Source organism: Juglans regia, chromosome 11 (assembly GCF_001411555.2).
Source record: "Juglans regia cultivar Chandler chromosome 11, Walnut 2.0, whole genome shotgun sequence".
NCBI classification, from domain to species: Eukaryota; Viridiplantae; Streptophyta; class Magnoliopsida; order Fagales; family Juglandaceae; genus Juglans; species Juglans regia.
The window spans coordinates 8,077,895-8,095,494 of NC_049911.1; the positions used below are offsets into that span (position 1 = coordinate 8,077,895).

General features: G+C 34.2%; 1 protein-coding gene across 1 annotated transcript; it reads right to left on the minus strand.

Moving 5' to 3' along the window:
- Nucleotides 1-1,832: 1,832 nt before the first annotated feature.
- On the minus strand, nucleotides 1,833-7,615 carry LOC108992056 (disease resistance protein RPV1-like). Its single transcript, XM_035682707.1, has 5 exons — nucleotides 6,987-7,615; nucleotides 4,454-5,549; nucleotides 4,015-4,347; nucleotides 3,203-3,922; nucleotides 1,833-2,561 (listed from the first exon to the last, which is right to left on the minus strand). The coding sequence occupies exons 1-5, from the start codon at nucleotides 7,505-7,507 to the stop codon at nucleotides 1,965-1,967; spliced, it is 3,267 nt and encodes a 1,088-aa protein (XP_035538600.1). The 5' UTR covers nucleotides 7,508-7,615; the 3' UTR covers nucleotides 1,833-1,964.
- Nucleotides 7,616-17,600: the final 9,985 nt, after the last annotated feature.

Below are 17,600 nucleotides of genomic sequence, written 5' to 3' on the forward strand. Positions count from 1 at the left end.
GGACCAATAAACTGATTGCTAACTTTCTAAATATTAAAGGTGGAAAAAGATGGACATTGTTTTAAGGAAAACGCTATTTCACCTACTCAATTTGCCCCTCATTTTGACACAAGTATTTTATTTTATTTTAAATCTTTTTCTTTACTTAATAGTTAAGGAAGTGACTATTAGTGTATTGATATTTTCTACATATTTTTTAAAAATGTTTTAAAATGATAAAAAAAAAATATGAATAAAAAATTGAAACAAAATAAAAATGTGATATTGGCCCAGAGGTAAGTTGTAGCGGGCTACTTTGAGCGGCAGAGTAGCACTGCTCTTCTTTTAATATGCTTGAATGTAGGGGTGTAACCGGTCCGGTCCGGTCCGATTTTGGATAAAATTTAGGACCGAACCGGTATGTACCAATTTTGTATTTTTCAAAACCGATTACGCACCAGTTACCCTCCTAAACTGGTAATTCCGGTTTTACCGGTTTCCAGTCCGATCCGGTCCAGTTTTTCAATTTTTTTAAAATGTAAATTTCACAATTTGTCATTAAAAATTTGTTTATAAAAAAAAAAATTTTTGATTTAAAATTTTTTTTTTTATACTTTTATTAATATATTAGACTATATAATAGTATTAATATTAGACTATTGATATAATTATAAGTTATATATTAGTATTAGTTTTAAACTTTTAGTAATTTAGTATTAACATTTTATGTAATAATTTATAAATTATAATAAGAAATTATTTCATATATGAATATATATAATATATATAAAATTTCACATAAAAATTTATAATTATACATTATATATAAAACTTATATATATATATTAATATTTAATATATAAAAAATATTTTGTATAAAACTTATATATAAAAATATTATTTTTTATTTTTTTTAATCAATCGGTCTGGTCCTGTTCGGTACGGGCCAAAAATTCCCGAAACCAAAACCGGACCGGAACCGGCTGGTTTTTACATTTTAAAAACCAGTTCCGGATCGGACCGGTTCAAAAGCGGTAAAACCGGTCCGGTTCGGTCCAGTCCGGACCGGTTTTCCGGTTTGAGTTTACACCCCTACTTGAATGGCCGTGAGATTTGGACGATCTCTCCAAGTGGCAGTTCGAATAGTGATTACAAAGCCTCTTAAAATTAAAATTAGGAGAGATGCTAAAAATCATCTCACACAGTACATTTTATATAATTTATATTTTATTTTATTTTATTTTTCTAAACTAATTAAGTTGTTCTTCTCATCATTCATACATCACATACTTTTTATGACAAGGAGAAAAAAATAAAATAAAAGAGATATGATGTGTGGTGTACTGAATGATAAGAAGAATTATTATAAAATTAGAATTTATAAAAGTTTAGGGCTCATATTTTTGGATTTATAGATTTAGTTTATTGTATAATGAAATCACGACATGGTGATGTGTGATTGGAGAGCATAAAAACCATTTTTACAGATAAAAGATTGAGATCATAGGGGTTGAAAAAATAAAATAAAAGAAACCCTAATGAATTGTAAATGATATATGGTAGATTTTTATAAAATTTTAAAACTTTTCTTCTGTACGTAATATTAAAAATATATTATAAACTCTTTTACACATATATATTAAGGAGGGCGGTCGATATTGTTATATTAGAAATTTGTGGAAAAAATGTAAAGGAACACTGCTAAGGTTGTCGATGTTAACCCAAGGGAAATTTTTCCTGAATTAAATCTGGAATTGCTTAGCTGATCTCTTTTGTACAGCTTGAATGAAGAGTTGTATCTCATACTTAATGTAGATCTAGTATAGAGCACTGCAAATCTCACACTTCTGCATTCTCAAACGTCTTGTCCAATAACTAGCATTAATAATTGATGAAAGCCTCAATATATACATGAATTGCATCCATTTACACAACTTGGCCTAGAGTACTGACCCACCACACATATTTTAATTCCTTACTATGCCTTAGAAACGATAAGGTACAACAATATGACTACCCATTTCCAAGCAACAACAAAGATGATGCCTAATTTCTAATTTTGAACCAATATGAGGGAAAAAAGTATTATATAATTCAGAATGAGGATGTTGATATAGAAGGCGTGCCCCGCACTCTTTCACCTTCATGTTTGAGCTACTTGTTTTAACTGATGCTCCAACGTAGCTCCATCTATCCAAATTATTTGACTGCTCCAAAAACCACTCGACTGGTAGATACAGCCCAAACCCAAGTAGCCCTACAGAAGGGTGATCTTTGGGGGCACGAAGGACTAAGGATTCTTTTAGAGGACCTTCATTAGTCTCGAAATGGTAAACAAACTCAACAAACTGGCCTTCATCCGGATGACTGCCCTTGAAATTCCTTGGATCTGAATTCTCTACCTCATCATCAACTTCATAAAAAGTAAAATGATAATATCCCTTCCACTTGCTATTATTATCTAAGTTTGGATGGATTTGAAGTGTTACATGAGAACCAAAACTTCTACTGTTGAACCACTCTGGAATTTCAGCTCCCAGGGAAGAGCCATACATTAACTTGGGATTTAAACAATTATTTTCCTGCACGTGAAGTAAAAACAAAAAACAGAAAGATGTTAGTTGGAGTATACTAAATAACCACTCTCACAAAACATCTTAAGAAGAGATCATGGCAGAAACCAAATGAGGGAGTTCATAAAGTAAACTGGGATGATGCTACAAAATATTCAGAAGAAAGGATTGGCATTGGAGTGATTGCTAGAGATTCCCAAGGGCAGGTGATTGGCATATTACAAGCTCCCATATCAATAAACTGTGATTCTTTTATTGTAGAAGCTTATGGTTTTCTATTAGCTGCAATTTTCTCCAAATAGATGGGGCTGTCCAAGGTTGTATTTGAGGGGAATGCTATGCAAGTTGTTTCGATGGCAAACAAGGCTGAAACAAATTTCAGTTTAGTTGGTCTACTAATTGCAGATGCCAAAGGAGTATTAACAACCCTCAGTTCATAGTCTATTATTCATACAAGCAGACAGACAAACATGGCAGCATATATTTTGGCATGAGTTGGGTTAGATTTTGTAGAAGACAAGTATACATTGGAAGAAATTCCATTATGTATTTAATCCACTATAATTAGTGATTTGATGTAATGTCTTCTGTTATCAATGAAATTCAGTTTCATTTCAAAAAAAAAAAAAGAAGAGATCAAAGAGACTCACAACGTCATAGCCCTTTGTTTGCAAATTACTTTCTTCATGATTCAAGCTTCTAATATAGTAGACTCTGTCATCAAAACCGATATAGAAGGCCCCAATAGAGTCATCATTAGTCATAAACATTTCTTGCGTAGAGTAAGCATCATTTGAGCCAAGCTCTGGCACTGCAAAAAACTTAGTGAGTTTGATAGCAGTTCCACCTTCATACAATTGTTCCAGATACCCCTCACGATTCATGTCTTGAATTCCACCAAGTGCTAGACAATCAGATACATCTAGAATTTTAAGAGATGACAAACTACAAATAACGCTCGGAAACTTTAAGAGCTTTTTGCAATTATGTAAAGACAATATGGAAAGGCTGCATAAACTCTTAAATGATGGGGGTAGTTCCTTTATGGCAGTACCATCCAAATAAAGTAACCGCAATGAAGTCATGTTTCCCACAATGTCTGGGAACTTCTCAAATCTTGAACAATCAGAAAGATAAAAATGTTCAAGAGACTCCAAGCTAATCTCATTTGGAAAGCTTTTAAGGTGTTTGCAAGCATGTAGATTCAATCGTCTAAGCCGTTTGAGAACGCCAATAGATTTGTGGACCTTAGATAAACTTGAACAACCTTCAAGGTCTAGTGTCTCAAGACTTGGGACTCCGGTGAAGTCTGGTGTCTTCAACAAGTTTTGAGAGCCGCTAAGATCCAAGCGTTTCAAACTTCCAAAACTCTGTTATAAAACAATAAATATTGAACAAAAAAAAAAGCATTAACAAGCTTAGTACCATTAGTAGAAAAAAGAATAAGAAGAAAACACCTTACCCTAATTCCCTTCCACAGTTGCTTGATGTGACTGCATGGAAATCTAAGTTCAACAAGATTGTCTGCTTGAAAGCTATTTGACAAGGATTTTGAAGGATATCCAGACCATTCTAGTACCCGTAACCCATGTGTTGGCATGAATCTTAAAGGGTCGCTGTGCCAATGCAAATTGAATAACTTATCACGGAGATTAGAAAAACTCATGTTGACAAAACTTGTATTCCGAATTTTAAGAATTCTCAATTTCTTCATCTTTGAGAAGGCTCTAACACTGAATCGTTCCTCATTTTGATTAGGTAAGTTTAGCACTATACCTTCAATCACGTCAGTCCCCTAAAAACCAAGAACAATAAAATTGTGTGAGAAATATTTGCAAAACACTTAAGAATTAGAATGAAAATACACTATACATGATTTATATCTGGATTAATCCACTTACAGTATTATTCGTCAACACGTGAAGAACATCCTTATAATGCCATAATCTACTACGCCGGCCAGGCTCTTCGGGGGATTCATCATAAATTATTTCTTCTCCCATTTTTTGTAGCAAATCATGCATCCTCAACCTTTTAGATGAGATGGTTATAAGACATTTCTCCATGAGAATATCAATATTGAGGTATGGATAGTAACCAAAACTTTCTAATATATCCATTAAAATGTTATCTAAAACCTCTCCATTGAAAAAACAAGCAATATCTAAAAACAACTTCTTTTGCAAATCCTCCAATCCATCAAAACCTACTTGAAGTATATCTAACATTCCTTTATTAGGCTTTACTTTCAGTTGATCCCACGCACCTTTCCATGCATTTGTTCCTCTACCAAACAAGGAGGACCCTAAAACTTTGAGAGCTAAAGGAAGGCCTTGAGCATATTTCACAAAGCCTTTGGATAAATCCACATAATTTTCTTCAGGATAGGGTTTCTTGAAAGCTGCCAAACTAAAGAGCTGCAATGCTTCATCGTTATTCAACTCATTAACCTTATAGATATCATTCACTCCATGTCTTTTCAATAAATGATTATCTTTGCTCGTTAAAATGATTCTACTCCCTGGACCAAACCAATCATGGCTCCCTGCTAATGCTGTTAGATGTTCTTCTCTGTCCACATCATCAAGGACTAAAAATACTTTTTTGTAACATAGTCTATTCCGTATCATATTCATTCCCTCACGATCGTCCCATATATTTATTGCCCTTTCCATGAAGATCTTAGAAAGAAGTTGTTTTTGTAAAGAAACTAAACCACGGTTTCTAGTTTCTTCTCTAATACAAGCAATAAAGCTGCTTGCTTCAAATTGGTAAGATATTCTATCATAAATGACTTCTGCCAAAGTTGTCTTACCCACTCCAGCCATGCCATGAATTCCTATAAAGCGAACATCATCCGATCCAATACCAAGTATGTTCATCATTTCCTCCACATGGGATTCTATTCCAACAAGGTCCTTGGAAAGAGTTGAAAAGTTACGACTTAATCCTTGAAGTATCCTTTTAATGATTTCTTGGACAATTGTTGATTCATACCTGGGAAAAATGATAAGAGAATTAATTATTATGAGACAGTGATAGCCTTTCAAGAGCCATATGTATGATAATGTATTAATGTGCAATATAGCACATTATAAGGAGCATGGTTTTGGGATTTTGGTTGTAACCTCGATGCTCCCTTTGTATATGGTATTACCCTACCATAAATAAGGGTTATCGATAAAATTAGAGTACCGTTCACATATCTACAATATTATACCACCCTAATAATGTTTAACTTTTGACCCTTACATTTCCATTATTTTTTTGTGAGAATTAGGAGAGTTTGGGTGTTTTTTCTAAATTAGAATCCATAGGAGAATTGTAGGTTTTGATAAGGAATCAGGGTTTCTTGGTATGTTGATAATCTGAGAGTTGTTGTTGATGCTAAATCCAAAGGGACAAGGTTGCATGATGTAGTTTCATACAATTGATAGTAAGTACAAGGGAATCGACTTAGGGAGCAATGTAATGATATGTAGTCAAAAATAACAGATGCATATAATAAAGCCAGAGGAAGGAAGTTGTAGCTCTAAGGATGAAAGGAAGCCGTAAAATGCATGCTGGCTTTTAGATGAATAGATATGGATGCAAATTAAGAAGGTAGTCAGTCCTTAGAGAGGAGGAGCCATGAGTGATGATACAATTAATAGTCAGATAAATATACATATTTTAAAAAAATCCAACAAAGAGGGAAAATTGGGTGATGGCAATAGCTAAATGGCCAATGGTCGAAGTTGAAACGATTAATATTAGGGGGCAAGCACCAGTTGAATGGGTAGGCAGATCTCCCTCATCGTTTCCCTAATTTGTGGTGATCCACAACCAAAAGCAGCCAAACAAATATTGATCTGGAAACATTAAATAGATCATCAAATATTCAATCTGACGTACAAATCTGCGTACCACATAAAGTCATATCAATTTATAAAGTTGGTTTTTCGAAATCTCTTACGGGAGGTTTGGATAGTGAGTTGAGATGAGAGTTGAAAGTTGAATAAAATACTGTTAGAATATTATTTTTTGATATTATTATTCTTTTGAAATTTAAAAAAGTTAAATTATTTATTATACTGGGTATGAAAATTTGAGATATTTGCAATGATCTAGATGAGATTGAGATGAAATTTTTTTTGTATCCAAACCTAATCGTGGCAGTAGCACTTCTCTAACAAAAAATTAATAGATCATAACGATCAATTGTTAAATTTATTTAATTAAATGGATTAGATTTCACATCAAGAATTTATCATTTTTGTCACATGAGCTGGATCGCTAACTGATCAACACGAGTCTAACATGTGTATTTATATGGATCCAATTAAATTTGATTGGTACAACCGGCCGGAATCCAATTTTATGGGGGTACAAATTTGAGAATCTCCAACATATCCATGCATGCTCTCGCTATAAGAATGAAAGAAAAAATGTTACCTAAGATGAAAATGCCATCCAGATATGTTGCCCACTTCTTTCAAAGCAACTCTCCACGTTTGCATCTTCTCCATATCAATATTAGGGTCTACTTCATGCCTAGCAAAAGCTTCTGCAAAAGCCCCAGTTTGGTTTCGTAACTCAGAGGGATCAACATGGTAGAAAACAGGCAAAACTGTCAAACCCGTCTCTCTCATGCATTCGACAATCTGGGCAAGTTCAGTCAAGCACCATCTTGAGGAAGCATAGTTTTTTGAGATAATGGGGATGGCATACATGGATTCACGTATTGCTTTCAAGAGCTCTTGAGAAATGTACTTTCCTCGCTCAAGTTTTTCGTCGTCTTTAAAGGCGATAATGCCTTTCTTTTCTAAAGCAGTGTATAAATGGTCTGTAAAACTCTTGCGGGTGTCTTCGCCATGGAAATTGAGGAAAACATCATGCATCCATCGAGGTCTTGGAGAATTGTAAGAAGACGGTGGTACTGATGATGAGGCTTTTTGAGTGCTTAGGGGAACCATTGGACACTTGAAAAAAACAATACTTGTTTACAGAAATGCTTGCTAGATAGTAATTTGGAGATGACTTGGAGAATTATGACAAAAGCTAGCACTAACAGGCTAGCTAGAGATATGTATATGGAAAGAGGCTCCCTTGCTTTCCAAACTATCAAACAATTTAATAAACATCACCGCTAGTGGGAATCAGGCCAGCTTGATCATGGGTGTTAATGTCAGCCTAGAAGACGTAAACAAGACGGAAGAAAATTTCAGATCAGTTGACTTGGACAAGTGATGCACATTAATGGTCTTGTTTACTTTTTACGTCTAAGTAAAGAATATGCCAGCTGCTTGATAGGAACAATACCGTTGGAATATGCCAGCTATATGTAAGGAACAGTGATGCTCTGCAAAAATCATCCAGAAAGAAAACGAAAGATTCTTATTTCTATCTTTTCTCTCTTTTTTTCATTAAAAAAATTAATTTACATTTCACAAGGAATTGTTACGGAGAGAGATATTTTATAATTGGTATTGCTAAGTGTTTTGGGTTATCAAATATTTTGCAAGGGGTCAAATGAAATATGCTTATCTAGTGGTGCCTTGGGGAAAAAAAGATTGCGTCACTTCTTTTTTCTCATACATAAATTTCGTTTTAGCTGTCATATTACAGGTACGACACCTCAGTTGTTCCAAGTTTCAATTAACTTTGTGCTCGATAATTCTATTTAGATGGTAGATTTCATGACTTTATTTTAGATTCTGATTTACAGTAATATATCCCCAGTCCAATTATTATGAAGGTAACTTGTTGGATTTGTGATATAGAGTATTTTGCTTGCTTGAGATCTTGATGGCTCTGTCTCGCTCTTGCTAGAAAATACAAACATAATACAGTTTTATTAGCCACTCTGGCTAGAATTCAAATTGGTTCTTGTTGGATTCTTGATGTTGTCAATTTTAGGTCTATGAAATTACTCAAGTACCCTTATATTATAATGCAGCAGAAATATCTATCAATTCACTCAACAAATTAGTTAATTGTTAATCATGCAATATTTAATAATTAAAAAATAACATAAAATAAATTGCATGACACCAAGATTGGCATCGAAGGAAAACCCTTGAAAGAATTCTTTAAAAGTAAAACCTTACGATGCAGTCAAACCCAAAAAATTCAATTTTATTATTTGAAAATCAATTATGAATAAAGCTCAATTACAAAACTTTCATCAATTGACACTATTACTTGACCAGACAAATGACCCATTTGTCTTCTACCGTAGTAGCAGCCAAAACCTCTAACGATCTTGAAACATTAGCTTTTCTCCTAGAACTCCAGTGGCTGAAATTCGACCAATCAATTTTCCATCATGTAGCACGACCACACTCTTTGAGAAAAACAATATGAAAATTTTTCAAGGAATTTTCTAACCAAAATATGCACTAAAAACTTTCTCACCAAGGAACAACCACTCCACCATCAACAAAGTCACAAAGCAATGACAAATGTTGGGGTGTTGGATCATCATTGACCCCACAAAAATGGGCTTTTGATGGTGATCGAAGAAGTAGATAGATGCAGTGCACCAAGCTCCCTCGAATGCTAACCCACACATATCACTTTGGCAATGGCTTGTTGATAAGAAAAACTGAGTGGTTGTGAAAAGGAGGAAGAAGCACAAATAGTCAATGGCCTTGATGGTGAAGACTTGAGATTTTTCTACAAACGGTTAGCTTTTCGTGTCAAAGTGGCTTCAGCTTTAAATGTAACCTTGACTTCTTTTCCGATGAGACCTCGAGATATTCTTGTTGGATTCTTGATGTTGTCAATTTTAAGTCTATGAAATTACTCAAGTACCCTTATATTATAATGCAGCAGAAATATCTATCAATTCACTCAACAAATTGGTTAATTGTTAATCATGCAATATTTAATAATTAAAAAATAACATAAAATAAATTGCATGACACCAAGATTGGCATCGAAGGAAAACCCTTGAAAGAATTCTTTAAAAGTAAAACCACGATATAGTCAAACCCAAAAAATTCAATTTTATTATTTAAAAATTAATTATGAGTAAAACTCAATTACAAAACTTTCATCAATTGGGATGACAAAGATATTTGATGGAAAGTTCAAAATATTAGACACAATTGTCTCTAGTGAAGATGATGGTTCAATTTCAACTAGTCCACTGGCTGTCCATAAATTCTCGGATCAAAACCATTCGAATTTGGCCGAAGAGCTTATAACTTGAGTTCATAAACTTGTCATTGAAAAAAAAAAACACAAAATCAAACAACAAAACAAAAAAAGAAGATTTGTAAAAACTTCTGCTGAAAATTTGCATTAAAACCTCAACTGCTTAATTGTATTGCTTGGAAAATTCTCGGGCATACAACACTCACATCAGCATGGCCCAATATAAATTATCGAGTATTGATCATCAGCACTCATATCCAAACACTACAACACAATTTCTTTTTAGTGACGGTTGGGAAATTGTGACAGTCCCTAGACCGTCACTAAAAGGCATTTTCTGTGACAGTTTTTGGAAACCGTCACTAAAGATAGAATGAGACTTTTTTACATTCGAACGTATGGGAAATATGCGTTCGAACGTCACATATACGTTCGAACGTTATGTCTGTTTACGTTGGAACGTAAAATGTTTTGGCGCAACCGTTCGAATGTTATTAATTTTACGTTTGAACGTAAAATGTTTGCACCAATGTTCGAACGTTAAGTAATAACATTCGAACGTTCATTGTAAATTTAAATTAAATGACTTTAATTTAAAAATTATGTGATTTTTATTGTGCATAATTTGTGAACAAGTCTAAAAAATTGAATTGTATATATTTATATATACACACTTTGTAATATATAAATATATATTATTGATTTATATATATTTGAAATGCAGTGATTTAGTATTAAAGTTGGAAATTATAACATCAAAGAAGATTAAAAATTGAAATTAAAAAACGATAAAAATATTCAATAATATTTTTCGTTACAAATATTAAAAATAAAATACAAAATTTGATAGAATGTAGTAAACAACAGTCAGATGATAACGTTATCCGCAAAAGTCGAACTCCGTACTTCCTCAGTCAAGGTATCGACCTTGTCGTTGAGGATAGTTACACGATGGGTGAGTTCGGCAACAGACGCCGATATAGCCTCGAGCGATCGATCGATCTTATGATCAATATGCGCAGTCAGCTGTGAGATGACCGCATCAACCCAAGCAGGCCGCACATCTCCTGCAGATGTACTCGGCGTATGCTGACTACTACTCCCGACATGACCTGGCTCAGGCTGCGTCGGAGGAACTAGATCCTCTACAGGGGGTGGCTGACGTCCCCTCGCCTGTCCAATGCTACGCCGATGCGTGGTCATGTCGAGGGGGCTCATCTGATCTTTGACCCGCTCCTCTGGCTGGGTCGGCACTCCCCGTGCAAGTAATAGTCGGCTGATGAGGACACCATATGGGAGATTATCCGTGGAGACGATGCTCGCCTCGTAACGGATCCTCTCAAAAATGTGCAGTGGCAAATCTATAGGATCTCCACGTGCCACTCGTATCAAAAATTGTGCCCGAAGCCGACTAAATGTGGTTTTATGAGCCACAGGATCGACATTTGTTGCAACAATAAGGTGCAACATGCGGAAGAAATGCAGCAGATGGTTCTGGTTGAAGGCGTTCTTCCGCTCGATCTGCATGCGATCCCTCCCAGTGAGAATGTAGAAATCCTCGTCTCGGTCATCATCCCGAGCGTCGACGCCAGTATCCTCAGCCTCTGACTGGCCTGCATCTCTGGCTGATGCTGGCTCACATCCCCGGCCAGTAGATGATGTAGAAGTGCCTACATCCTCATGGGGTGTTGAGTGTGTAAATGTCTCAACTCCTCGATGAATCCCGAGGTGCTCGCCGATGACATCTGCCAATACCTCAATGGAAACACCGCGTACAGTCACGGTGTGAGAGGATGCATCCGGAGGCATGTCACACATCCCCATATAGAATTCTTGAACCATTGAGAGGTATACCTTCCCCCTCAATGTGCAGATATTTCCCCAGCCTCTACTGAGGAAAACATCTCTTAGGTTCGTCTGCTGCCAACAGAGTTCGTCGAACTCATTAATTAAGACCTCTCTCTCTACCATAACAGTACGAGCTCCGATACGGGCAGTGTCCGACATGGCTCCTTCCCTCCCTCGTTTTCGTGTATGCAGTGGAAGAGCCATATCCTGAAAATAGAAAAGGAAAAAAAAATTATTTACAATAATGCATTTTTTTGTATTAATTTTAAGATGCTCTGCATTTAACGTTCGAACGTATGTCGTTTAATAATATTCACGTCCGAATGTAAGACGATTAACGTTCGAACGTGGAAGCCGTAACGGCTCTGTAATTTAAACGTCGTACGTTGGAATGTCTTGGTGAAACGTTCGAACGTTTCGATGCAGAATGGCTGAGTCGACTCAGCCATTATTGAAATCTCGAAAATTTCTCTACAAGGTTCTAAATGCCGAAATGTCACCATGTAAATGAAGTATACACTTCAAGAAACATTTCTACGGTGACTATTCGGCCAATGACTGGCCGTGGTGGCCGGAAAATGAAGTTGAAAATCCGGTAATACTTATCCGGTTTTAAACAAAACTCAATCCAAATCTCAATCTAAATCTCAATAAAATACATGTTAATTGCATAAAAGATGAATGCCTACCTTTTAGTGACGGTTGTGGCGGAGTTGACGGCGGCGGTGACGGAGGCGTGGCGGCAAAGAACGGAGAAGACGATGGATACGTAACCGAATGTCGTTTCGACGTTCGGTTTTGGCCTTATATACACAGAACGTTTGAACGTACTTATTATTACGTTCGAACGTTTGTCAATTTAATTTCCAAAATTTTATCTATAATATATTATATTATAAATGTTTAAGTTATATATTAGGATATTATATAATATTATTGACAATTAGATTATTGGTTTTTTGTGAGTGCTTGTTATATTTATAAAGTTTAGCAATATGTTTATACATGTTGTTGTGATTTTATGCTTACACTTGAAATAATTGTGATTATTGTTTGTGAATTTTGTGAATAGTTTATGAGTTTATGGTGTTTATTGATGAATTAATAAGTAACAATTTAATATAAATTATTGATTTATATATATGGTATAGTTTATATATTATATATGTTGATGTTCTCATTTAAAGTATATTATGCTATCATACTATACAATGTTATTGATGGTTATAGATATATAAAATGTAGTATATATATTATACTATAAGTTAGTATATAATAAAGAATTTAATAAGTAACAATTTAATATATATTATTGATTTATATATATGGTATAATTTATATATTATATACGTTGATGTTCTCATTTAAAGTATATTATGCTATCATACTATACAATGTAGTATATAGTTATAGATATATAAAATGTAGTATATATATTATACTATAAGTTAGTATATAATAAAGAATTTAATAAGTAACAATTTAATATAAATTATTGATTTATATATATGGTATAATTTATATATTATATACGTTGATGTTCTCATTTAAAGTATATTATGCTATCATACTATACAATGTTATTGATGGTTATAGATATATAAAATGTAGTATATATATTATACTATAAGTTAGTATATAATAAAGAATTTAATAAGTAACAATTTAATATATATTATTGATTTATATATATGGTATAGTTTATATATTATATACGTTGATGTTCTCATTTAAAGTATATTATGCTATCATACTATACAATGTAGTATATAGTTATAGATATATAAAATGTAGTATATATATTATACTATAAGTTAGTATATAATAAAGAATTTAATAAGTAACAATTGAATATGACAATCCGATTGTTGAGGCATACCAGGAAGATGGAGAGGGTATTAACTTGTTTATTGACCTCGGTGCACTCGAGTTGCTCCCCTTGTGTAGAGATGATGTCCCACCCGTACATCTCGACCCGTCTGTATTAAATGATCATTCAATTCAAGTCAGTTTGGAGGAAGATGAAGAAGACGAGTCAGAAGATGAATACGAATCAGAATCCGGGCAGGAGGTGGATAAAGATGATGAAGAAGAGGTGCATGATGATGATGAAGATGTTATTGATGGAGATTCTGAAACAAGTATGGAAAATTCATCTGAAGAATAAAAGTACTAAATATTTTATTTATATAGGTGACTATAAAATATCTTAAATTTTCATAATTTCTTCTAATTAATTTTCTTTGATATAATTAATTATTTTAAAGAATGCCGCCAAAACGACAACGAAGAAATGTGCCTCCGCCAAGTCCAAGTCCTGAATCCATTGAGGACTCCCCACTCGAGGAATCCATTCCTGAAGATCAAGCTAACACAGAAGAGAACAACAGCCAGTCGACACCTACCAGTAAGGAAATATTGTCGTTGATAATTATATATATAGTTAATACTTTTTTCTCAATAACTATATAATTATAATTATAGTATATCTATTATTATCATGTAGTTCATGCATCTGCACGTCGCGGTCGTGGCTATACACGTGGAATCTCTCTTGAAAAAAATAGAAGGCACGGTAAACTGAAGATCACAATTCCTGATAATTCCACTGGAGGAGTGGATGATAGTGCAGCAGCGCTTTCCTCCTATATTGGCACAGTAGTTCGAGCTTATGCTCCATTTTATGTGCGCTCATGGCGAGATGTTCCGAATGAGATTAAGGAGCACATTCGAAGTCGTGTGCTGGTGAGTTTACTTTTCAGTACATTTTTTTCACTTAGATTAATATATTATATTTTTTACCTGATTCCCTTGTTAGGATGAATTCGACCTCGACTTTGGCCGTAGCGAGGATTTAAGAACCGTGAATGAGTTGATGGCTACACTATTCCGACGTCACAAAGGACGATGTCATGACCACTTCAAGAAGTTTGAGACGTTGGAAGAGGCTGCGCAGTCTCCTTTTCAACAAATGAAGTTAGATGATTGGAGAAAGTGTTGTGATCTTTTCGCATCTCCAGATTATCAGGTATTTTACATTTATATCTTTTAATTATTTACATTCATATTCGTTTTATACATTATATGTATACATATTACAATTAATATTTTTAATATATTTTGTAGCACTTGAGTTCTACAAATGCACAGAATAGATCCGTTCTGACTGTCCACCATCGTGCCGGTTCAAGGTCATTCCACCGTCTTGCTGAAAAAATGGTAATTAAAAAATTATAGAATTCATTTATTTTCTTGATATTCTTTCTGATAAGTACTAACATTATATTTTTAAAATTGCTAATATTGTCGCTTTGTTAGAAACGTGATGATCCTGAAAACTTTTCCCTCATTCATGTCTATGCTGCTGCTCACACTAATGAGCATAGTGAGTGGATGGATCCTGTCGCTGCAGATAATTATGTAAGCAGTATTAATTTTGTTAAATAAATTTTTTATAGAACATTTTAATAGTTTATTTCTTATTTCTATTTCTTTTAATACGTTACTAATTATTTACGATCATTACCTTTTAAATTGCAGAGCAAAATGTTGGAGATGCAGTCGACTTCTGCGGAATCCTCTCCTAGTGACATAGACATATTCACCCAAGTGCTCGGGCCGCAGTCTAGTATGGCAAGAGGTTTGGGACGATCTATCAAGCATAAATGTTCATTCTCCTCAACCTCATCGACTTCACAAATTAATAATCTTACAGCAGATTTAGAAGCTGCACGGCATGAGAATGAGTATATGAGGTCGAGACAGCAAGAGTTAGAGTCTCTCTTAGAACGACAGTCTCATTTAGAGACGCGTTTGCAGGACCAACAGAGAGACCAGGAGGAAAGAATACGCAGTGAAGTGCAAGAGCAAGTGCAACGAGAGATGATGGTGCAAATGGAGCGTGTTATGTCGTTGCAACAGAATCCCCGTGGGCGAGGGAAAAAGAAGAAATAAATTTTATCAATATTTCTGACTAGTTTTAATATCTAATTTTGTACTTTTATAAGACATTGTTACTTGTTAATTGGGTATGTAATATGATACAATTGGTATTTTGTTTTTAAATTTTATTAAAATAGAATTTCTGATCTGTACGTTCGAATGTAAATAAAAATCGTTCGAACGTTGGTTCACACTATAACAAACGTTCGAACGTAAATACAATTGAATCGTTCGAACGTTAAACCGACTAACGTTCGAACAAAGAACTTGCATTCGGACGCTCCTTCGTTTACATTCGAAATAACGTCCGAACATTAAACGCGCTACGTTTGAACATTTACGTTTACGTTCGAACAAATATTCGAACGTTTATTGTAATTAACGTTCGGACGCATTGACATTAGAACGTAAATATGATACGTTCGAACGATATCGAACAAACGTCAACTTCTCTCATTCGAACGCCAATCGGTCGGGTATAACGTCCGAACGTTTGATTTTACGTCCGAACGTGATTTTCTGTGACAGTTCATAACCGTCACAAAAAAAGGAACGTTCGAACGTTGTACCGAACGGAACACTTCCAACCGTCACTAAAAATATTTTTTGTGACGGTTGAACAGTAAACCGTCACCAAATGTTTTCTGTGACGCACTTTAGGTGACGGTCATGGTGACAGTTTCAAACCGTCACCAAATATGTTTAGTGACGGTTTGCCATTTTTTTGTTACAGTTTCCTCTGTCACAAAATACACATTCTGTTGTAGTGAAAGCAGGTTCTGCTACTCGTATTCACATTGACTTCTGTCGTACTCTAATTCCTATCTGTGAAGTAGTGGGATGTCATCTTTTGAATGCCTTGTAGTTCTTCAAAGAAGTATCTAGGAAAGTACTAGTTTCATGCCAAATTTTCTCTCTTTCTACTTTATTTTGAGTCTAAAACCAATCTGTCATCACATAAAGTTGTTCAAGTATGATACAAGAATTGATGTTCTATGTTTTATGTCACTGGTAAAGTTTGCTTATTGATCATGGATGCTAGAAGCAATGCATGGGTTTCACTTGATGGAAAGAAAAAGCAGCAACTATCAAGGGGAGATTCAGTGCGAATATATATGAGCCAGCTGGGAGGGGGGCTGTTTGTTTTCCCTCTAATGAAACACTGCGTTCCATTAAGCTTGCAAGGAATTTTCCTTATTTTAATTTTTCTCTTTTTAAAAAATATAAAATAAATATAAAAACTTCCCATCTTTTCTCCAAATCATCACACGTATGTCCCTCTATTGATTCATCGGTCTAACATCCAAGTTCACGATCAGATAAATATTTATAAGATGATCAGAAAATGAAGACCACATGCTACCCATGAGAGAGCTGGCCTATCTGATTTTTTTTCGTCTGCAAACATCCATTATTTATGTTTCCTATTTTTAGAGTATAGGGTATATGGGCATGGAAAGCTCTCTTACATGCTACAAACTCCAAAGAAACCAAGTTTAGCATACCATTATTCATTACCACACCCATAAAATATAGTATAAATTAATTATAACCGGCCCTAAGTTGTATTAACTATTTCATTTAATTAAGAAAAATTATAGACAAACAATATTTCGAAAATAATTTATACAATTATATTTTCAATGAAAAACATTTTTATAAAATAACTTATAAAATTAATATCACTTTATATAAATATTCTAATTTTAAAACATAATTATAAAAAAATTAGTTGTGTATATCATTCCTTTATAAAATGTTGTTTTCCTAAAATGGAAGAGCCATAGCGTTTTTAACGAGAAGCTTAGAAAGAAAGGTTTACTTGAGCCAGCTAAAAGTGCATAATTAATTAAGTAGATGTTATAGGAAAGTTATTACTCATGTTTCCACGTGTACGGTCAACTTATTCCGTTTTTAAAGTAGATGGTGCCACGTGCACATAAGGATAATCATTGTCATATCACCTTGTTAAAAGGTTGCATTTAAATTATATGCATAAGAAAAGAATCGCTTGAGATCGAAGAATCAAATGCTATACTTTGCAGTAATCGATTAGGTTCGGTTTGATTTTGATAAAATTTAGGATCAAATTGGTATATATTAATTTTATATTTTCAA

Excerpts from the sequence above, each read along its gene's own strand:
- LOC108992056 (XM_035682707.1), bottom strand. The coding sequence starts at position 7,507 with ATGGTTCCCCTAAGCACTCAAAAAGCCTCATCATCAGTACCACCGTCT. Across the intron at positions 5,550-6,986 it reads GGATGGCATTTTCATCTTAG|GTATGAATCAACAATTGTCC; the intron begins GTAACATTTTTT and ends CATTTTTCCCAG. Across the intron at positions 4,348-4,453 it reads ACGTGTTGACGAATAATACT|GGGACTGACGTGATTGAAGG; the intron begins GTAAGTGGATTA and ends CTTGGTTTTTAG.